The sequence below is a fragment of the Mustelus asterias genome, chromosome 17 (genome assembly GCF_964213995.1).
Source record: "Mustelus asterias chromosome 17, sMusAst1.hap1.1, whole genome shotgun sequence".
NCBI lineage: Eukaryota > Metazoa > Chordata > Chondrichthyes > Carcharhiniformes > Triakidae > Mustelus > Mustelus asterias.
In genome coordinates, this window is record NC_135817.1 from 1,576,904 (window position 1) to 1,601,196 (window position 24,293).

Consider the following 24,293-nt stretch of genomic DNA (forward strand, 5'->3'; position numbering starts at 1 on the left):
GCCCTGCACTCAACCCTGGAACACCTAGATAATAAGGACACCTATGTCAGACTTCTTTTTATTGACTACAGCTCAGCCTTCAACACAATATATGACTAGTAGGAAGGAACTAAAAAGGGAAATTAGAAGAGCCAGGAGGGGACATGAGAAGGCATTGGCAGACAGGATAAAGGAAAACCCCAAGGCATTCTACAAGTATGTGAAGAGCAAGAGGATAAGATGTGAAGGAGTAGGACCTATCAAATGTGAAGGTGGGAAAGTCTGTATTGAACCGGTTGAAATAGCAGAGGTACTCAATGAATACTTTGCTTCAGTATTCACAGTGGAAAAGGATCTTGGTAGTTGCAGTGCAGACTTGCAGTGGGCTGAGAAGATTGGGCATGTGGGCATTAGGAAAGAGGATGTGTTGGAGCTGTTGAAAAGCATCAAGTTAGATAAATCGCCGGGACCGGATGGGATGTACCCCAGGTTACTGTGGGAGGAGAGGGAAGAGATTGCTGATCCTCTGGCGATGATCTTTGCGTCGTCAATGGAGACGGGAGAGGTTCCGTAGGATTGGAGGATGGCGGATGTGGTTCCGTTATTCAGGAAAGGTGGAATAGATAGCCCAGGAAATTATAGACCGGTGAGTCTAACCTCAGAGGTAGGTACGTTGATGGAGAAGATCCTGAGAGGCAGGATTTATGAACATTTGGAAAGGAATGGTATGATCAGAAGTATCCAGCACGGCTTTGTCCGAGGCAGATCATGCCTTACGAGTCTGATTGAGTTTTTTGAAGGTGTGACTGGACACTTAGACGGGGGAAGAGCGGTAGATGTGGTTTATATGGATTTCAGAAAGGCATTTGATAAGGTGCCCCATGCAAGGCTTATGGAGAAAGTGAAGGGGCATGGGATACAAGGGGACGTTGCTTTGTGGATTCAGACCTGGCTTGCCCAGAGAAGGCAAAGAGTGGTTGTAGATGGGTCTTTTTCAGAGTGGAGGTCGGTCACCAGTGGGGTGCCCCAGGGATCTGTTCTGGGACCCTTGCTGTTTGTGATTTTTATAAATGACCTGGATGAGGAAGTGGAAGGATGGGTTGGCAAGTTTGCTGTTGACACAAAGTTTGGAGGTGTTGTGGATAGTCTAGAGGGATGTCAGCAGTTGCAACGAGACATAGATATGATGCAAGACTGGACGGAGAAGTGGCAGATGGACTTCAACCCAGATAAGTGTGTGGTGGTTCATTTTGGCAGGTCGAATATGATGAAAGAATATAATATTAAGGGTAAGGCGCTTGGCAGTGTGGAAGAACAGATGGATCTTGGAGTCCGGGTTCATAGGACGCTCAAAGCGGCGTCGAAGGTAGACGCTGTGGTTAAGAAGGCTTATGGAATACTGACCTTCATCAATAGAGGAATTGAGTTTAGACATCGGGAGATAATGCTGCAGCTGTATAGGACCCTGGTTAGACCCCACCTGGAGAACTGTGCCCAGTTCTGTTCGCCTCATTACATAAAGGATGTGGAAGCCATAGAACGGGTGCAGAGGAGATTTACGAGGATGTTGCCGGGATTAAGTGGTATGCCTTATGAGGATAGGTTGAGAGAGCTAGGTCTATTCTCCTTGGAGAGGCGAAGGATGAGAGGTGACCTGATTGAGGTGTATAAGATGTTGAGAGGTATTGATAGAGTGGATTCTCAGAGGCTTTTACCCAGGGCTGAAATGGTTGTCACGAGAGGACACAGGGTTAGGGTGCTGGGGAGTAGGTATAGAGGAGATGTTCGGGGTAAGTTTTTCAGTCAGAGGGTGATGGGTGTGGAATCGGCTGCCGGTAGTGGTGGTGGAAGCGGATTTGATTGAGTGTTTTAAGAGACTTTTGGATAGGTTCATGGATGTTAGTAAGATAGAGGGCTATAGATGAGCCTAGAGGTAAGGAAGTTGTTCGGCGCAATTTGTGGGCCGAAGGGCCTGTTTGTGCTGTAGCTTTTCTATGTTCTATGTTCTACAATTATTCCCACGAAACTCATCTCCAAACTCCGGGCCTGGGCCTCGGCGCCTCCATCTGTGACTGGATACTGAACTTCCAAACTCACAGACCACAATCAGCAAGATTAGTCAATAACACCTCCTCCATGATCATCCTCAACAGATGCCCCACAAGGCTTTGTCCTCAGCCCCCTACTATACTCTTTATACACCTATGGCTGTGCAGCCAACTTCCCCTCCAATTCCATTTTCAAGGTTGCTGACAACACGACCGTAGTAGGTCGAATCTCAAGCAATGGCGCGATAGAGTACAGGAATGAGATAGGGAATCTGGTGAACTGGAGCAGCAACAATAATCTCTCCCTCAATGTCAACAAAACGAAGGAGATTGTCATCGAAGCGTAAACCATAGAACCATAGAAAATTACAGCTCAGAAACAGGCCTTTTGGCCCTTCTTGTCTGTGCCGAACCATTTTATGCCTAGTCCCACTGACCTGCACTTGGACCATATCCCTCCACACCCCTCTCATCCATGAACCCGTCCAAGTTTTTCTTAAATGTTAAAAGTGACCCCGCATTTACCACTTTATCCGGCAGCTCATTCCACACTCCCACCACTCTCTGCGTGAAGAAGCCCCCCCTAGTATTCCCTTTAAACTTTTCTCCTTTCACCTTTAACCCATGCCCTCTGGTTTTTTTCTCCCCTAGCCTCAGCGGAAAAAGCCTGCTTGCATTCACTCTATCTATACCCATCAAAATCTTATACACCTCTATCAAATCTCCCCTCAATCTTCTACGCTCCAGGGAATAAAGTCCCAACCTATTCAATCTCTCTCTGTAACTCAGCTTCTCAAGTCCCGGCAACATCCTTGTGAACCTTCTCTGCACTCTTTCAATCTTATTTACATCCTTCCTGTAACTAGGTGACCAAAACTGTACACAATACTCCAAATTCGGCCTCACCAATGCCTTATATAACCTTACCATAACACTCCAACTTTTATACTCGATACTCCGATTTATAAAGGCCAATGTACCAAAGGCACTCTTTACGACCCTATCCACCTGTGACGTCACGTTTAGGGAACTCTGAACCTGTATTCCCAGATCCCTCTGTTCAACTGCACTCTTCAGACTCCTACCATTTACCCTGTACGTTCTTCTTTGGGTTGTCCTTCCAAAGTGCAATATCTCTCACTTGTCTGCGTTAAATTCCATTTGCCATTTTTCAGCCCATTTTTCTAGTTGGTCCAAATCCCTCTGCAAGCTTTGAAAACCTTCCTCACTGTCCACTACACCTCCAATCTTTGTATCATCAGCAAACTTGCTGATCCAATTTACCACATTATCATCCAGATCATTGATACAGATGCCAAACAACAATGGACCCAACACCGATCCCTGCGGCACACCACTAGTCACAGGCCTCCACTCAGAGAAGCAATCCTCCACAACCACTCTCTGGCTTCTTCCATTGAGCCAGTGTCTTATCCAATTTACTACCTCCCCATGTATACCCAGCGACTGAACCTTCCTTTTTTAAACAACGGAACAACATGAGCCACCCTCCAATCATCCGGCACCTCCCCTGTGAAAACTGACATTTTAAATATGTCTGCCAGGGCCCCTGCAAGTTCAACACTAGCTTCCCTCAAGGTCCGTGGGAATACCCTGTCCGGTCCTGGGGATTTATCCACTCTGATTTGCCTCAAGGCAGCAAGCACCTCCTCCCCTTTAATCTGTAACGGTTCCATGGCCTCCCTGCCAGTTTGCCCTATTTCCGTAAACTCCATGCCCGTTTCCTCAGTAAATACGGATGCAAAAAACCCATTTAGTATCTCCCCCATCTCTTTTGGTTCCATACACAGTGATGCTCCTCGGTGCTGTCTCCCGGACGGTCTCATAGACTGCTTTGCATTATACAAACTTAATAATATTTCCTTTCCATTGTGTTTTTTGGCAGTGAATTTGCTGAATTAATATTTAAACAAAACCCCTGATCCTTCAGGAGAGAAGCAAATCTGGTTTCCAAACCAAATCTTTGCTCCCAATGAAACCGTTACTGAAGTATCAACTATCCTTCTGGAGCAAATAACAACAAAGAACAACCAAGAGATTTATAACGGCTTCTTCAATATTGATGACAAAGAACATTTTCAGTCTTGGTTGTATCTCCGTCGTGGTTACATAGTCTGACTGTAATTTACAGCATCTGTTGTTTATGATACTTTCCAATTCCCTGGAGACCAGGGAATCTCTAAACAAGCCAGACAAACTTAATAATATTTCCTTTCCATTGTGTTTTTTGGCAGTGAATTTGCTGAATTAATATTTAAACAAAACCCCTGATCCTTCAGGAGAGAAGCAAATCTGGTTTCCAAACCAAATCTTCGCTCCCAATGAAACCGTTACTGAAGTATCAACTATCCTTCTGGAGCAAATAACAACAAAGAATAACAAAGAGATTTACTGCACAGGAACAGGCCCTTCGGCCCTCCAAGCCTGTACCGCCCATGCCGCCCGTGTGAACTAAAATCCTCTACCCTTCCAGGGACCATATCCCTCTGTTCCCATCCTATTCATGTATTCAAACAGATTGAAAGAAAATTGTTACAAACCGGATCCACAGTGAACCAGGTTCAGACCTGCAGAGGAAAAGCCCTTGGGATTTCTAGACCAACGTGTTAGTCACTGAGTTACTGTAGCTTCACTTAGGCATGATCCGTTATATGAATTTCTTAAAGCATCGATTCAGCATAGTGCATTAAATCCCAGAAACATTTACTTTGCTGGTTTTCTGATATTCAGTATGCAGAAAATTCTCAAAATCCGAAATGATTGCATTCGGCATTCAAATCAGCTGACCCCCCACCGGATATTATCAGCATGCAACGAGCGCAGGAATAATTTCAAATTGTATACTATTCACATTAATAGACTATCATTTACGAATTGGATTACAACTGCACCAGTGAGCAGTTAATAATAAGGCATATTATTTGGACCTATGCTTTCTGCAATGAAGGATTAAGGAGTCATTGTCATGATTTGTTCATCTATGTTTCTGTCCGTCGTGAGTTGTGTAATATCTGCCTTTGTCTGTCCCATTACCTTCCTACCAATTTTGTTCTTATTGTATTCCTTACACCTAAACGCCGTTCAATAGCCGCCCATTTAAACTAGCTGAAATCTAATTACACCTTATTTTTATTCCTCGGTCTGGTGAATTATCCCAGATCAGAACCGCTGTCTGTGTTTTTCCATCAAGGAATTTTGATTGACCGTTGGAGAAGTTCCAGCATTTTCTGTTTGTTTCTATTACTGTGATCAGATTTCATTCCTGTGTCAAGAATGGGCAAAGAACTGCATTTAACCAACACAATATCCAGCTTTATTGAAATTCTGAAAACACCTGCTCTCTGTGATATATTACAAACGGATACAGAAAAACACGCTTATCCAGGTGATCTTACTAATGAGACAAAATCAGGATACGAGTTTATTCCGAAGTTCAAACTCTGTTTTATTAAGGGCACTTGCAATTTAAAATAAACAACTGTTACATAATGAATTATTTTAAGTTTTCTCCAACAAAGGGCCCTGAACCAAATCCAGTCCATGACGCAAACCAGTCTCACATCCATTGACTCCGTCTACACTTCCCACTACCTTGATTATGCAGCCAGCATAATCAAGGGCCCCACCCACCCCGGACATACTGTCTTCCAGATTCTTCTGTCGGGAAAACTATACAAAAATCTGAGGTCATGTACCAACCGACACAAGGACCGCAACTTCCCTGCTGCAATCAGACTTTTGAATGGACCTACTTTATACTAAATTGAACTTTCTCGACAGCCTAGCCATGACTGTAACGGTACATTCTGCACCATCTCCATGCCCTCTCTACGTATTATATACTTTATCTGTATAGGGCGCAAGAATCAATACATTTCACTACATAATAATACATGCAACAATAATAAGTCAAGCAAAAATGAATCAAATCAAATGAAAACACAAGAATGACTGCCTGAAAAAAACCCGAATACTCCCAGCTCTGGTGATCTTAACCTGGCTGTTGGTTCCAATTCACTGAGCTCGTTAATGGGTGAACTCAGGGTCTTATTGGAGCAACGCTGGACCTCACACGTCCTCTTCTGTCGTCATGGGTCTCAAGTCGCAGCAGGCACTTCGTATCTTCGCTGGTGTTCATCGTCTGGATGGTCGTATTTGCCCCTCTCTTGGAGCACTTCTTGAATATTGCCTGTCTTTCTTCCATTAAGCTCACAGAGTGGGAGTCACGAGACCCAAGGTGATTAGAATAGGTTATCCGAAGTGTCCATGCTTTGGGGCTTTTGTTGGATGTATCTTCTTGTGCCAAATAAGAATATGGTGGGAATTCGAGGTGCCGGTCTGTCTAACTGATACCCGGAGTTGAAAATCACATGTCTCTTCCCTTTGCTCTTGCCTTAATACATCTGAGATAGTTTTGGGCCATATAAACGTTATTGTTGTTGAGGTCGAGCACCTCTGGTCGATAAGCAACACCGATTCGCTGCTCCCTATTGGCATTGTTCCAGTGGTCACCTTAGCCTGTCCGAATTATATCAGGGTTTTATTTTTCTCACAGAAGATATTCAGCTGTAGATTAATTTTTTTGTCCAATTTTTTGTTGGGCTTAGTTGGCTAGGCCTTTGGCTACTTGGCCCCACATGATTGATCTAGGTTAAGGAACATGGGTATATAAGAACAGCATGAGGTTGCTCAACACAAAAGCGTGAACTGACATTGAATGAGGTCACATTGTTTCAGTAATCAATTAAATCACTAACAAGCAAATCATAAGACATTCTCTCACTTCCTATTGAAATGGACTTGGGGGAGGGGGGTGGTGAGATAATAATGTTTCTCCTGGTGGCGGAATCAAGGACAAGTGTCATCGTCTAAGAATAAAGCGTCTGCTGCTAAAATTGAAGATGAGAAGGAATTTACAGTTTCAGATCTTTGTTATTCTGTTGAATTCAGGTTTCCAGAGCTAGCAGAGTGGTGCTCATTCAGTGTGTTCTATTTAGGCATTAAAGAGAATAAATTTAGCTTTGTGAGTTGTAAACGATGTTCGGCAAAATGGGAATCTGAGATCACATTCATATTACACATTATCTAGTTGAAGAACTCAGCTGCATCCAAGGGTTAAATGCCCCCCTCCCGCTTACGGTAATTGTTTATTGCTTGCCGGGATCTTCCAATGAAGTGTTCGATGATTTGATTGTACATAGATGGTTTGAATGAAGTTAACTTGTTCAATTTTAAAGTAATCAAAGAAGTGTTAAATGCACTCACATTTTCCGAACATTTGTTGAGTATTCCAATTATTTTGAGATATAAATAGAGATTTAATTTCTTGCACTTCACCTGAAACACAGCTTGATTGGTGTGTCTTTTACTCTCATTGCCAATGAGGGCGAGTACGCACCTGCTGTCCGCTGGGCTGTAAATCGAAGCTGTTACTTTCCAAGACAATTCTGCAGAAAGGTGAAGGTGGTTGCTCTGCAAATAGTCAAACAAATGAATGTCTTTCTTAATTTGATGCGGGCGGCGGTAATGGACAGAACTCAGCAAAACCAAACTCCCGTCCATTGATTATGTCTACACTTCCCGCTGCTTCGGCAGAACAGTCGATATAACTAAGGACCTCAGGCACCCGGACATCTCTCTTCCACCTTCTTCCAACGGAAAAAGATACAAAAGTCTGATGTCACGCACTAAACGACGCAAGAACAATTCCTTCCCTGCAGCCGTCAGACCTTTGAATAGACCTAAATTGCATTAAGTTGATCTTTCTCTACACCCTAGCTATGACTGTAACTAGTTTCTGCACTCTCTCGTTTCCTTCTATATGAACGGGTATGCTCCATCTGTATAGCACGCTAGAAATAATACTTTTCAATTTCTGCTAATATATGTGACAATAATTAAGCAAATCAAATGAAAACCATGTCATCAGCTGTTGGATTGTTTCAAACTTCGAAATTATTGGAAAGTGTACCAGCGGCTGAGCTTTCGGACTCAGCGGCTGAGTTTTGGGAATCAGAGAATTCCAATCTAGAAAGGCAGAATGCTCAACTGTTCTTTTGCTTCAAGTGAACGTTCAATATTTTTCTTTCAATTTTCTCGCACTGATTTTGCTTCTCGCACTGATTTTGAATCTGTAATAACCACCAGTCCTGAAAGTTGTTCAGCTCTATCTGGATTTAGACATGCATTGCTTCAGCATCTGATGATTCCCAAATAATACTGAAGACTGTGCAGTTATCAGCGATCATTCCCATTTCTGAACATTTGATAGAAAGGAGGTAATTGATGAAACAGCTGAAGGTCATTGTGCCGAGGACACGAACCTGGGGAACTCCTGCAGTCCTGTCCTGAAATAGAGAAATATAACCTCCAATAAGCACAGCCAACTTCTTTTATTCTAAGTTTGAATACAAACAGAGGTGACTTCTCAAATTTTGCATTTACTCCTGTTAATTCCTAGATATAAAGTAAAAAGTAAAGTAGTTTATTTGCCGTCACACGTCGTCTTACATTAACACTACAATAAAGTTACTGTGAATCCGCTAGTCACCACATTCGGGCGCCTCTTCGGGTACACTGAGGAAGAATTTGACATGGCTAATTCATCTAATCTGCACATCTTTTGACTGTGGGAGGAAACCGGAGCACCAGGAGGAAAACCACGCAGACACAGGAAGAATGTGCAAACTCCATACAGAGGTTGAACCAAGCCCGGAATTGAACTCTGGTCCCTGGCGCTGTGAGGCAGCAGTGCTAAGCACTGTTATCATGCGTATTTGATGCTGAAGGATTCACGCTCAGCCATGCACTAGATTTCAGCTCTTTTCCCATACTGAAGGTTGAGGTCAACACTTAGCTGGATCTGATGTAACTGGAGCTTGGGTCATTGAGAAATTTATGGCTGAGTATCTGCCAGTTAATAGGACGGTGAAATGCCTATCATTTTAATAATGGTCGAGATTAGTCTGCTGAGCAAATAATTGGCCAGATTAGATTTGTCAATTTTCTCGGTTTCCGGGCCAAACCTGGGAAAGCTTTCGCACACAGCCACAAAGTTAATGCACCTTCAGATGACCACTTGGAAGGTAAAACGAAACGCTGCCCAAGGCTTTTGAGAGATACCAGATGAGCAATATTAATTAAAATGGTTCTCCACAGACATCTCAGTCCTGACTGCCCGATTGCTTTCTCTGTGCGTTTTATCTTGCACCGACTTTTAGATGCACTGGATTAAATGTCCGTCGTCCTTTACTTACACAATTGCAGCTGTGTTGAATGCATCAAATCCTGGTTGCTCCTCCAGTAACACCGCAACCTGTACCACAGAGAAATCCCTGTTCATGATTTTTTTACCTTTCAGCTCAAAGGGATGTGGATCTTTCGGTTTGTCTACGTCAGGGGTTGTGGATGTTTATTAATTCGGTAGATTTCCTATTGGGTAGACAGATGTTTGCTTTGCCACCGGATCAATAGATATGTGGAGAAGGTGGAAGAATGGAGCTGAAGCCCAATTTGTTCCAGGAACCAATTACATGAAGCAGCAGGATCGTTTTGCCCAATGGTCTCCTCCTTCTCGCATTTCATATGTCCCTTTTTCCCGTCTCAACTTCATTTACCATATTTATTTTTAACCTATATTCTGAAAGTACAGGAGAAATTGGCCAGACGTGGCTATTTAGACTTGAATCGTTCAGCAACATTCAACACATTGTTGTGTGACCTTCAACATCATCTCCACGTTTCCCACATTTTCCAGCTATCTCCTGTACACCACACACTTAAAAAGCTACCATCTTTCCCTGTCTTCAACTTGCCAACGGCTGAACGTCCGCCCTCACCTTGTGTTAGTAAATACAACTATTTATAGCACAGATTGAAGAAAGTTTTCTTCATGTCACTGCTAAAGATCAACCCCTTATGGGGAGACATATTGGGGTGATAAGGACGGGGATGGCATTGTATGGTGAATGGGGCATGTTTGAGACAGGAGCAAGCAGGGACCGTTAAGTGTGTGAGTGTTGTGAGTTGGGAAAATGAAGACAGTGATCGAGAAATAGCTCAGCAATCATTAGGCCCAGTTACGACGGAGAAAAGGATGAACTTTTTCTCTCAGAGTGAAGTGAATTTATGGAATTCCTTTCCACATAAAATGTAGAAGCTGCATCGCTAAGTATGTTAAAGACTGAGGAAAATGATTTAAAATCAATGAGGGAATCGATGATTATGGGATCAGACAGGAAATTGGAGTTGAGGATTACAGCAGATCAGCCATGACCCATTGAATGGCAGAGCAATTCTGATGGGCCAAATGTGCTCATCCTGCCCCTATGCCTTATGTTCCTAGTATCTTATGGGATGGTTCATTATGTTTAACATACCTATATCATCTTGTTGTGTATCCAACAATATTCTGGGAGCAGACATTGTGTTCATTGCAGTGAACAGAAGGAAATGATTGTTTTGCCCCCCCACCCCACCCCTGTTTCTGTTCGTTATCTGGAACAAAGAATAAAGAAGAGTACAATGCAGGCACAGGCCCTTCGGCCCACCATGTCTGTGCCGACATAGATGCCTCTCCCTTCTAATATTTTCTTCTCTCATTGTGGTCCATATCCCTCTATCCCTGCCTATTCATGCACCTAACCAGATGCCTCTTGCACGTTGTTATAGAATCTGCTTCTACCACCTCCTGCGGCAGCACGTTCCTGGCATTCACCACCCTCTGTATGAAAACTTGCCCTTTACATCTCTTTTAATCTTCCACCTCTCACTTTCAACATATGTCTCCGAGTAATTGATCCTTCGACCCTGCGAAAAAGACTCTGACTATGTATTCTATCCAAGGCTGTCCTAATCTTGTAAACCTGTATGAGGTCAGCCCTCATCCTCCGACGCTCCAGTGAAAACAATCCAAGTTTGCTCAACCTTTCTTCACAGTTCATTCGAGACATGAGGAACCATATCGAAGGCTTTGGTAGCGCCATGTATGCAACATCCACTGCCCTGCCCTTGTCAGTTTCTTATTGTCATTTCCTCAAATAACTATTCAGGTTTGTGACACATGGGGCCCGAATTTGCCATCGCATTACACCCGTTTTCGGGCGCGAAAACTTGGTAAAGTCGGGCGTGTGGCGGGTCGTGTGATCAGTGCCTGTATCTGCCTGTATTCTCCCATTACGAATGCCACAAAATGGCCGCGATTGAAACCGCACCAGAAATGGATGCCACAGCCACTTAAATGTATTTGCATGCATTTAAATTGGCTTAATAGATTGCACGCCCAACTTTATCAGCACTTCCCCCTTTAACACCGCGTTTGACCATGCAGAATTGGCGTGGAACAGACATGCTACATAGAAGTCTAATATGGGCGCTCCATTTAGTGAGGAGATAGGTGCTCAGCATCCTACGGCTCTCAGCTTGAGATCGGTGCGGAGAGGGAAGGTGACCCACAGCCACTCTGCTTGAGAGCGGTGGAGGAAATAAGGCGTGGTTAGTTACCACTCTGCCTGAGATCAGTGCAGGGTAAAGAGGGTCCGCTTGCACTCTGCCTGAGATCAGTGGGAGGGAAAGAGGGTTTGCTGCCACATCGCCTGTGATCAGTGGGGTGGGGGCGCGGGGGTGGGGGGTGGGGCGGGGGTATCCACTGCCACTCTGCCTGAGATCAGTTGAGGGGAAGAGGGTTCCGCTGCCAGCCTGCCTGTGATCAGTGAAGGAGAAGGGGGTTCTGCTTCCAGTCTTCCTGGAATCAGTGGGAGGGAAAGGGGATCTGCTGCCACTCTGCCTGGGACCGGTGGGGGAAAGGGGGTGAAGCACACTATCAGTATGTATGGCGTGGCCGAGTGGGGGTTAGGGGGATAAGGGGGTCAAAAATGTTGTGCGGGTGGGACAATGTCTGGGAGGGGGGGGGGGGGGGCTGGGGGAGGCATTATCCGGCCCCAGAGGGATGTGGCAGGAGACTATTATTCTATCGTTTTACTGCGCATGCGCATTTGGAGATGCTGATCGAAGCTGCAGGGTTTCTGGCGCGTTGAGCCCCTCCCACAGGCTTGTGCAATGCGATTCGGACTGGCTGATATTTTTGTAGGCAAATTGCGTATGTGAGCGCCTCAAAACGGGTGTAAATGATGGATCAGAATCACTCCCAGTTTCGTGTCCACTCAGCAGTTTTAGCAAAAGTGCTAAAACAGGGCACCAAGTCTCTGTCATGTGCAATTACGTGAAAAATGGGATGAAATGGTCAATGCAGGTAGCAGATTGATAAAATATCCTGACATATTCAAGTCCTGAGCACGGTAGCACAGTGGTTAGCACTGCTGCTTCACAGCTCCAGGGTCCCGGGTTCGATTCCCGGCTCGGGTCACTGTCTGTGTGGAGTTTGCACATTCTCCTCGTGTCTGCGTGGGTTTCCTCCGGGTGCTCCGGTTTCCTCCCACTGTCCAAAGATGTGCGGGTTAGGTTGATTGGCCAGGTTAAAAAAAATTGCCCCTTAGAGTCCTGAGATGCGTAGGTTAGAGGGATTAGCGGGTAAATATGTGGGGGTAGGGCCTGGGTGGGATTGTGGTCGGTGCAGACTCGATGGGCCGAATGGCCTCCTTCTGCACTGTAGGGTTTCTATGATTTCTATGAACATCTTCCACAAAGAAACTGACTTTAAAACAATCAGAATGGTGAAATACATTGTGACACGTGTCAAGTGAGTCAACGTTAGGTAAAAAATAATCTAGATAAAGTAATCTAACAATCCAATCTGAGAAAAAGATCTAAATCAATTGAATAAAATAACCAGTCAGGCTCTGTCCTCCCGAAGACGGTCACTGTCTTTCTCATGGTTTTAAAGTCACAAAGATACCGAAAAGCCTAATTAAGATCGGCCGAAAGACGAGTGGCTACCATATTGTCATTGGTGGACATTGCAGTGCACTTCATCCTCAACTATTCACCGCTAATCCTTCCCTTGTGTCGCTATATCACATTTGTTCCATTTGTTCTTTCATTCCTTAAGAGCTGTTTCATCAAACATTGTTTGCAAGGATAGGAATCTAGTTCATTTTCTGGTAGGTGGTACTGTCGAATCATAGTATAGCCCCATTTCAAAGGAGATTTTTCGGGGCACCGAGAATTTGGTTCCTATTTCACAGACAAATACACTGAGACACGATCCCCAACTATTTTGCGGAGCCTGTTTTTTACATTATCGTTCGAACATGGGAAAGATATTACTGATTGGGTTTGCTTCAACCTCCAGAACTGTTCTTTCTATGTTACTTGTTTAAATTCCACTAAGTCCACGTGTTAAATTTGTTATCTCATTCTGGGGAATTAACTCAAATGTCACAATGTACTCTAAATTTAAATGAAAAACAATTTCAAAAATTTCGCAATAGCTTCATCCCAATGGAGGTTCTCACAGTATATATAAATCAATTAGAAATGCACCTCCTCACATCTTAATTCGGGACTTTATTAAGAGACTGACGACTTTACATGGAAAATGTATGAACTAATTCACAGAATATTGAAAATATACTACACGACCCTTGCCATTATTGGTGTACCGGGTAAGTGACTATGCCCATGTTAGTTCTGTAAATCTTGACATGAGCCTGTGGTCTCTAGTATCTATATCTACAGGTCTCTTGTATTTAAGCTACGACTAATATGGACTGAACATCTCATGGTAGTTAACCAGCTATATGCTTTCCTATGGACATCCTCTGTGGTTACCTTGTGTTTATCTAACGGAAAATGTACCTATGGCTGCAGGTCTGAGGTTCTTTGTGTTATCCAGTGTTTGCTTATAGTTTACATTCGGGTGAAGTTGTTATTGTTCGGTGTAACTAACATTGTGGAGCAGCGCCAAGTGTGCAGGCAATGACAAAAATGGAAGTCTTTACACCCGTGGCCATCTAATGACTGGTATTTCTCTTAAATGCAATCAATCAAAATATACCCGCTTGACAATAAATTCCATATTTTCTGCACTGAGTACAGATGTCCTTCCTGATTTTTGCTTGAATTGATTACTGATTGTGCTATTTGATGAAGTGTTAGTTTAGAACACATGGAAGTGTAGATATATTCTGCATCTTCGTATTGTGTCTCTAAATTGAAACACCTTTAACTTAAGCCGTCAGAATTTTCTTATCTCGAGAGGAGATCCATTACATTGTCCAATCATTCCTGTTGTCATAATTTCTGAGATCTTGCTCATTATTTAAAATATCTATTTCTGCATTCACCAACACATGGTGTCAGTTGTTCAACGTGAAAGAACACGGGCGGCACGGTAGCGCAGTCGGGCGGCACGGTAGCGCAGTGGTTAGCACTGCTGCTTCACAGCTCCAAGATCCCGGGTTCGATTCCCGGCTCGGATCACTGTCTGTGTGGAGTTTGCACATTCTCCTCGTGTCTGCGTGGGTTTCCTCGGGGTGCTCCGGTTTCCGCCCACAGTCCAAAGATGTGCGGGTTAGGTTGATTGGCCCGGTTAAAACTTGCCCCTTAGAATCCTAAAGTGCGTAGATAAGCGGGTAAATATGTGGGGGTAGGGTGGGATTGTGGTCGGTGCAGACTCGATGGGCCGAATGGCCTCCTTCTGCACTGTAGGGTTTCTATGATTTCTATGAACAATATTATGCACACACAGTGCACAATGGCGGCATAATCAAAATTTGGTTGTTAGACGTTTAAAGCAACCGCTGTTTGCTGATCATCTCCCAGATCAGAAGTCCTGAGATGCAAATATACTTTGATGCCTTTTTTGTGTTCATTCACGAATTTAAATCATTTTACAACTGCACCCATGGCCATATTTTCCCGTTTGATTATTTTAATAATTTTTCATCGACTTCCTCGCAAATCATTGAATCATAGAAACTCTACAGTGCAGAAAGAGGCCATTTGGCCCATCGAGTCTGCACCGACCACAATCCCACCCAGGTCCCACCCCCACATCCCTACATATTTACCCGCTAAGTCCTCTAACCTACGCATCTCAGGAAACTAAGGGGCAATTTTAGCATGGCCAATCAACCTAACCCGCACATCTTTGGACTGTTGAATGCATCAATCAGTTCGAACTTGATACTGAATTTCTCCTCTCTTGAACTGTCTCCCCTTTTAAAATCTTAATCAGCTACCTTTCACCCGCACTGGCCTACAGGACATGCAGTTTCCATGATTCAGAAATTTGGACTGCTTTCGATTTATCTGTGTACGTTTCTGCCACTATCAATTCGGCACTCGCTGTTCCAAGGTCCAGTCAACCCGAACCTCTCAAAGTATCCGCTGTTGGAACGTTCGCTGACCCAAAGTGTGTGTTTTTTTTGCTTTCCTTGGTCCTCCCTTCGAAGTTCATTCCGAATGTCCTGCTTGAAATGCATTTCACTCCTTCCATGCGCTAACCATTTCCATCTTAATTTCACTCCGCCCCACGCCTCCCGCCCGCCCAGCCATATCTGGCTCTGGGCTGCTCAGAATCCTTTCTCACCCATCATTTCCAGGGAACATTTATTACTTTGTTGAGCGCATTTAATTAATTCAATGTTAATGGAGAAGTGTAATCAATTTCGATTCTAATTTTCACTCTAGACTCGTCCTTACACTGATCATTACGAATATTTTGCTTCCTTCCCCCGTCTGCTCCCTCTCAGTTTCATGGCATTGACTGCTCAATATTAACTGCAAGCATGCTGACCATGTTAATCTACCTTCAGTTCATTCCCTGTGACCCAATTTTCCGCGTGGAGTTTAATTAATTCTTCCAGTATTTTTCCATCGTCTTGGCACCCTCTTGCAACCACGTGCATCTGAAATGTTTCACTCTTTCTCACCCAAGAATTCGGTCGCGCTGAGTTTGCCAGCTGTTCAGTTGTGGTCTTTACATTTCTTGCAGTAGTTATCCTCACTCCCATCCAGAAACAGGAGCGGTTTCGCCTTAACCTCGCCTTGAACCAAACCATCCAACGTGCAATAAGTTCTTCTTCGCCATTTCACCATCTTATTCTGAAAACACCAGCGATCACAACCCTCCTATCCTATCCTATCCTACCCTCATGGGCTTACACCTTGTGGAATCTTACGATACTCTTTCACCTTTCCAAGCCCTGGCAAACTACTATGCGTGTGAAAGACTGCCACACCTTTCAGATTGTGGGATAATTTCCACGATATCTGCACTGTAACATGTCCAGTGTCCATGCACACAGAGCCCTCTGAGCAAAGAATTCCAAAGTCGCACAATCCTCTGAGAAAGCGAGAAGAAAATAAGTATTTCAGTGCAGTCTCCCAAATTCTGGACTCAGCCAGAATAGGATATACGTTTTTCTACTTCTACTTTGTCCATAGAATTCGGGACCTTTCTCAATTCAGTCAACTTTCCCGTCACACTTCTAAACGCGAGAGGAAACTACCTAAGCTTTGTAAACTTTCATGATAATACAAACTGATCCCCCGACGAATTAATCTCGCAAACCTCCTCAAAAGTATAGTTAAATTATTAGTTACAAGTAAGGCTTACATTAAAACTGCAATGAAGTTAATGTGAAATTCCCCTCGTGGCCACAATCAGGCGCCTGTTCGGGTCAATGCACCGAACCAGCACATCTTTCAGAGTGTCGGAAGCAATCCATGAACCTAAAGGAAACCCAGTCAGAGATGGGGAGAACGTGCAATCGCCACGCAGGCAGTGACCCAAGCCAGGAATTGAACCCGGATCCCTGGCGCAGTGAGGCAGCGGTGCTAACGACTGTGACACCATGCCACCCCTCAGTAATGCCTTGAAAACATTCGCATCTTTACTTCAATAAGGTAGGCAAAGATACACTCAGTAATTGAGAAGCGGTCCCACAACTGCCCTGTATTACTGCCATGATGTGGAGATGCCGGCGTTGGACTGGGGTAAACACAGTAAGAAGTTTACCAACACCAGGTTAAAGTCCAACAGGTTTATTTGCAAATAAACCTGTTGGGCTTTAACCTGGTGTTGTTAAACTTCTTACTCTGTATTACTGCAGCATAGTAAGAGTCTTAACAACACCAGGTTAAAATCCAACAGGTTTATTTGGTAGCAAATACCATTAGCTGCCCCTTCGTCAGATGGAGTGGATATCTGCTCTCAAACAGGGCATGCTCTCAAACAGAGCTAATGGCATTTGCTACCAAATAAACCTGTTGGACTTTAACCTGGTGTTATTAAAACTCTTACTCTGTTTACCCCAGTCCAACGCCGGCATCTCCACCTCATTACTGCAGCATGGCATCCTGATATGACTGGACAATTTCAATCACAATGAAGGATAGAATTACATTTAACTATTTTATTGCACGTGCAGTGATATGGAAATCTTCCGTGACTCATGGGCTAGAAAACCCAGAACCCTGTGCACTGAGAAATAATTTAGTCTTTATTTTCTGTTTAAGTCTTACACTCTTCTTTAAAACTTATTCATGCCAGACAGAAAATAAACCCCTGCATTTCCACATCACACTTCGTCTTTAAGTGTTTTCCCACTCATTAAACATATTTTTAGCGTTCTCACCACGTTTCTATCTCTTCCTAACTGTGTGCTGTCTACATATTTAGCTACCATGCCTTCACGCTCCTTATCTAAGTCAATTATGTTCATTGCAAACTCTTGTGGTACCAGCGCAGACTTTTGTGGAACTGCATTGGTCCAATTTTTCCATTCAGAGGCGGCTACAAGATAGTCGCGAAGAGAGGTTAGGATTTTAGTAAGGCGATTGATAAGGTTCCCCATGGTCGGCTCATGAGGAAAGTACGGAGGGAAATTTGGCCAATTGGATAAGTAACTGGCTATCTCATAGCAGACAGAAGGTGGTGGTGGATGGAAAATCTTCAGACTGGAGACCAGTTACCAACGGTGTACCACAGGGATCAGTACTGGGTCCTCTGCTATTTGTGATTTTTATCAACGATTTGGAGGAGGGGGCTGAAGGGTGGGTCAGTAAATTTTCTGATGACACCAAGATTGGTGGAGTAGTGGATGAGGTGGAGGGCTGTTGTAGGCTGTAAAGAGACATTGATAGGGTGCAGTTCTGGGCCGCAAAATGGCAGATGGAGTTTAACCCTGATAAGTGCGAGGTGATTCATTTTAGTAGGACAAATTTGAATGCGGATTACAAGGTCAACGGCAGGGTTCTGAGGAATGTGGAGGAGCAGAGAGATCTTGGAGTTCATATCCGCAGATCTCTGAAGGTTGCCACTTAAGTGGATAGAGCCGTGAAGAAGGCCTACAGTTTGTTAGCGTTTATTAACAGGGGGTTTGTGTTTAGGAGCCGTGGGGTTATGCTGCAACTGTACAGGACCTTGGTGAGACCACATTTGGAATATTGTGTGCAGTTCTGGTCACCTCACTATAAGAAGCATGTGGAAGCATTGGAGAGAGTGCAGAGGAGGTATACCAGGCTGCTGCCTGGTTTGGAGAATAGGTCTGATGAGGAAAGTTTGAAGGAGCAAGGACTTTTCTCTTTAGAGCGGAGGAGGATGAGAGGCGACTTAATAGAGGTTTATAAGATGATGAAGGGGATAGATAGAGTGGACGTTCAGAGACTATTTCCTCGGGTGGATGTAGCTGTTACTCGGGGGGCATTACGATAGGGTTCATGGTAGGAGATATTGGAGGGATTTCCGAGGTATGTTCTTTACTCAGAGAGTGGTTGGGTGTGGAATAGACTGTCTGCTGTGATAGGGGAGTCGGAAACTTTAGGAACTTTCAAGCGGTTATTGGATAGGCACATGGAGCACATCAGTATGATAGGGAGTAGGATAGCATGATCTTGGTTTCGGACAAAGCTCGGTACAACATCGAGGACCGAAGGGCCTGTACTGTGCTGTACTGTTCTATGTTCTAGAGGAGGAGGTGTGTGTAGAGATATGCTTGGGAATTCCCAATCAGGACACGGTGGACACAGTGCTTCACATAAATTAATCCAACACTTTTGAAAATAGCTGGAGCCGTCTTCTCTAAAACGGAACATCATTGGTACCCGCTGTTCTGCTATTATGCCTGAAAAGAAAAAAATACTTGGTCCGAGATCAATCGCCCATTTTATTGGTTGTCCTATTTTTATTATTCTTGTTTTGTTCCTGCCTTGAATTCGATCTCAACGATGGTCTGTGAACTCTGCTATTTCTCATTTGCTGTCCCATTGCTTCTCAGCCTGAATGTCCCATACGTTGCAGGCCTGGTGAAAGTTTATAAGTGTATTGCATCCGAATATTGCGATGTTGGGAACAGAAAATATATTGGTTGATGTGATGCTTGCGAATCGGATTCACGGAAAGGGAATGCGCATGCATTCAAACTACCCGTGAAGTTTAGACATTCGAGGATCGGAAGTGTTCTTTCTTGTTACACCTACAACTGACTCTTGCACTGACAGCAACAACAACAGTTTTGATCAGGCATGCAGTCCCTAAATGAAACCAAACCTGGAAATATTGGACTATTTAATAGTTGTCAATCACCAACATTATCTGTAGAACCATCGAATCCGTACGGAGCATATGACGTTAATTCGGCCGAACGAGTCCACAGCGACTCTCCGAAAGGGCATTTAAATGGGAGCTTATCTAAGTCCAACATTCGCTTTATTCACGGAACCCATGGCTAATCTAATTAGCCTACACATCTTTGGACACTAAATGGCTCGCTCCTGATCCAATACACGCCAGCCCCGAAACAAAATAGGCAACCCTCAGGCTGCCCGACAGATCTCCTACTGACTTGAGTAGCATATCATCCCGACTTGAATTGTCGACAAAAATCCGACATGGAAGTGAGCCAAACAACACTGAAACAAAACGACTACTTCAAATGAACTACATCTGATCCAAACAATCTGCACACGATCCGACATAATCACCACTCCAGATCTACTACTCGGGCATTTTAACCCTCAATAGAACACACGCTGACGAGTTGCCCCAGCCATGTACACCCTACACGACTATACACAGACATGACACAGCCAGACTATTAGCATTACCGAGCTAACACCCGACGTGATAATGCTAATACTTGGTAAATCTAACTACAATGATCAAACTACAATAGCTGTTCGACAGAGCTTACTGCCACGTTAAAAACTCAGTCGTCCCAGTTTACTTCATCCCCTGCCTCGAAAATCAATTCTGTCCGAACCAGACTATGCACAGTGTGACCAGAGCCAATTGGCACTCAGACCTCACTACCATATCTTAACTGACTACCCTGAACGACATACATTCCAGGAGCACCATATATCGCACCCCAAACAAACTACTCTCTTACCCGAAATATCTCCCACCTGATTCCCTATACCTTACAACATGATTATCACACCCAACGTATGTGCCTATTATCTGACCTGATCGTATTACCCACGACGGAACTAGAAGTAGCAACCACCCGATTCCATAACCCAAGAATCCAACCATACTTCCAATCCCCCCCAAAAATCGTAAAGCACCTACAGTGAAGATGTGGGGCATTTGGCCAGACACTACGTACCACCCCTCAGAAATAATACTTTACCAAGGCCCATTTCCTGCCTCCATCCCCGTAGCCCCGTGGGGTAGTCCTACCTAATCCACCTAAACTCCACACATTCGGAATGTGAAAACTCCGCACAGACAGCCGCCAAAGGCTGGAATCAAACTCGGGTCCCTGTTACTGTGAAACAGCATTATTGACCACTTCTCCACCAAGCCATGCACTGTCATAGACATGTTCACATTAACAGCCCTAGTTATGCCTCCAATTGAATTGGCATTTACATCCCAACACCTGACTGCCGCTCCCTTTCTGCCACGTACTCCCCCACACATTCACCCATATATTCACCCATCACACCCTAGTCCGTGTACTCAGCCGCCCACTCATTCACATGGACACGTGCTAACTACCAACTCATGCATCATTTTACTCGTCCACTTATTCGATTGCACTCTCAGCCACCTTTTCACTGCAAGCATCCAGCCACTCAGGAAAGGCTCACTCACTGATTGTTGCCATCCAATCACTTTCTCTTACTTTTACTCATTAGCTTACTTTCCTGAAAACCTACACTATCATCCAATCACAAACTCACATACTCACCTATCCAGCTTCCCTGCATTGGCTTCGCAAGGGAACCTGGCACCCTTTAGAATCCGTATATTTTATCACAGATGATATCGTAAAATGGGACATGCCCTTCATTTCCCAATCTACGCTTGCACCGCCTACACTCAACGGTACACTGTCACGTTGCTGATAAAGCTATGATTCATAGTCCTGTCTTTAACAAGGTAATGCATTTGGGTGCATGTCTATTTGCCACAACTGCAAGAACGCAATGTCAATGCAAAATGGAAGGACCTATACTCAGTCACTGTTGTTCTCATAAATGCTACCAGAGTTGCTGAGTGTTTTAATTACCTGCATTCTGACAATGGTCATAATTGCAGTGGTCTCACAATTGAGCTTTTATTCAATCACTAATAACTGGATATAGGGTTCCACATAGTGCTTCAGCAAGGAGGTGAATAGTTTGGCGCCCGAGTCTCTGAGCATCAATAGATGCGTCTCTTATCCTAAGTCGTTCTCACATGGAAGGTACAACATTGGCTCGGAAGAAACAAGGTTTCAGAGGAACGTGATAGTCTCATCTAGTCACCTGGACGACGTGACAAAGCCCTGGCAAATGTGACTACATGTCCAACATTTATATCATTTTCCTTGGGGCGTCTTTTAGTTGGGACTGAGTTTCCATAATTGGTTCAATTTTGACGCTCATCCTGGCCCAAAAAGGCGATGCAAAGAAGTGTTACTTTTTGATGTAACGACCATGACATTTCTTCAGATTTCAGCATTCCCAGTTCATTGCAAACCATAAGGAACAATTTTAAAAGAGTCAAACTGGTCAAACCGGAGGCTGCTAGCTCGACTAATGTTTGCACGCCGAAGATTCTGTGGAAAATAGCATACTTCTGGCCTTTATCCAGCTTCACATAACGCTAAAAGTTGATGGAATTGAGGCGGGTTGAAATGCCAATATGATGTGTCAAGTTTGAACTGATCCATGGGAAGGCGATTTTGATAACGCAAACCTTACTGTGTGGTACAGAAAAAAGATGGCTTCTTTTTATCAGTTATATCCTGACTCTTCTTATTTCCACTTTACAGTTAATCTAGTGGCGATTCTGATCTTGTCGCGTGGAAAGTGTGGACTTTCCACCTGCACTACTCGGTACCTGGTGGCCATGGCAGCAGCGGATTTACTAGTCATTGTCACTGATATGATACTGAACAGAGTCATTTATTATTACTTCCCATTCTCTTTCCTGCGCATCACCCCAGTCTGCAGTGTCATTCTTACCCTGATTCCTGCAGCAACTGACTGTTCTGTGTGGTTCACCGTCACTTTCACCTTCGATCGCTTTGTGGCTATTTGTTGCCAGAACATGAAAACGAAATATTGCACTGGGAAAACTGCGACTGTGGTTCTAGCAACAACAGGGATCCTCTTTTGTTTAAAAAATGTTCCCTTCTACTTTACATATGATGTCGGAGTGATAATCGACAATGTGCCATGGTTCTGTGTTGACAAGCCAAGCTATTATACTGAGGCCGGATGGGTGGGTCTGAACTGGTTTCATAAGATTTTAACGCCAGTGCTTCCATTCACTTTAATTATGTTATTCAATGTCCTGACAGTAAGGTACATTATAGTGGCCAGTCGCGCTCGTAAAAGACTGACAGGCCAGAGCAAGAGAAATAATGTCAGTGACCCAGAGGTGAAGAGCAGAAAAAGATCAGCGATTTTACTCTTCACCATTTCTGGCAGCTTCATACTTCTGTGGTTGACGCATGTTATAGATTTTTTGTATTATAACATTGGAGGAAAAAATCCCAACCATTACAATATTTCCCTCTATGTCTTTCGGCGGGTCGGAGGTATGCTGCGCAATTTAAGCTGCTGTACAAATACATTTATTTATGGGGTGACTCAGTCGAAATTCAGAGAGCAGTTCAAAAGTGCGGTGAGGTATCCAGTTGCCACAATAATTCAATTAATTAAGAAGCACATAAACTAATGCCTCATACTGGCGTAATCCAATTGTTTTACACAAAGTCCATTCAGTAGTTTTAGTATTTGTCGCCAGAGGTACGAGAATAACAAAAGCGGAGGTTTCTGTGACCTAGACAAAGATCTCTGTCCCTTCCCTCGCCACGGGAGATGATCCAGAGTACTGGTATGTAGCTAATGTTCTTCCTCTGTTCAATGCAGGAGAACCAGATAATCTAGGAACTTATTGATCGGTGAGCCTCACATCGCTGTCTGGGAAACTACTGAGATGATTCTTAGTGATAATACATACAGACATTGGCAAAACAAGGCCGAATTAGGGAAAATGAGCATGGCTTTTTGCGGGGCAGGCCATGACCACATGGATGTTAATGAGGCTTTCGATACTCGTCATGGTAGGCTCATCCAGATGACTGACATCACGTGATCCACAGTGACTTTGCCACTTTAATTCAGAATCAGTTCGCCCAAAGATTTCAGGGAATAGTTGTCGAAGGGTGTTTTTTCTGGCTGGAGGACTGTGAACATAGTGTTCTGCAGGGATTCGTAAAGGGACATCTGCTGTTTGCGATATGCGTAAATTACTTTAACGAAAACGCAGATGGGTGGATTAGTAAGGTTGCAGACGACACAAAAATGGGTAGAGTTGTGGATGATGCAGAAGCTTTCCAAGTTATGCAGCTGGACATAGATCAGTTGCATGTATGGGCATCGCAATGGTTGATGAATTTTGAACCCGGCAAGTGTGAGCTGCTGCGCTTTTGGAGATCAAGTGTTCAGGGGAAGCATATAGTTAATGACATTGATGTACAGAGGGATTTTGGTATTCAAGTCGAAAGCTCCCTGAATTTGTCCACACAACTAGCTATAATGGTGAGGAAAGAAAATGGCATGCTTGCCTTTATTGATTGAGGCATTGTGGACAATAGTCAGGATCTCACGTGACAGTTTTATAAACCTTTAGTTAGGCCACGCTTAAAGCATTGTGTTCAACGCGGATGTCACCTCTACAGGAAGGATTCGAAGGCCTCTAAAATGGTGCAGATGTAGTTTACTAGGATGTTGCCTAGATTAGACGATATGAGCTATAAGGAGAAGCTGGACAAACTAGGAATGGTTTCATTGGAGCAGCAGAGGCTGAGGCGAGACCTAGTGGAAGCCTATAAAATTATG

At 44.0% G+C, this 24,293-nt stretch overlaps 1 protein-coding gene across 1 annotated transcript; it reads left to right on the top strand.

The window, feature by feature from the left end:
- The first annotated feature begins 13,542 nt into the window (after nt 1–13,542).
- LOC144506238 (putative G-protein coupled receptor 139) lies at nt 13,543–23,127 on the top strand. Its single transcript, XM_078232096.1, has 2 exons — nt 13,543–13,609; nt 22,217–23,127. Exons 1-2 carry the CDS (start codon nt 13,543–13,545, stop codon nt 23,125–23,127), a joined length of 978 nt encoding a protein of 325 aa, XP_078088222.1.
- Nucleotides 23,128–24,293: the final 1,166 nt, after the last annotated feature.

Bases quoted from the DNA above. Each gene is read 5' to 3' on its own strand.
- LOC144506238 (XM_078232096.1), top strand. From the start codon at position 13,543: ATGTATGAACTAATTCACAGAATATTGAAAATATACTACACGACCCTT. The intron at 13,610-22,216 runs GTAAGTGACTAT...TCCACTTTACAG, and splicing joins TGCCATTATTGGTGTACCGG to TTAATCTAGTGGCGATTCTG.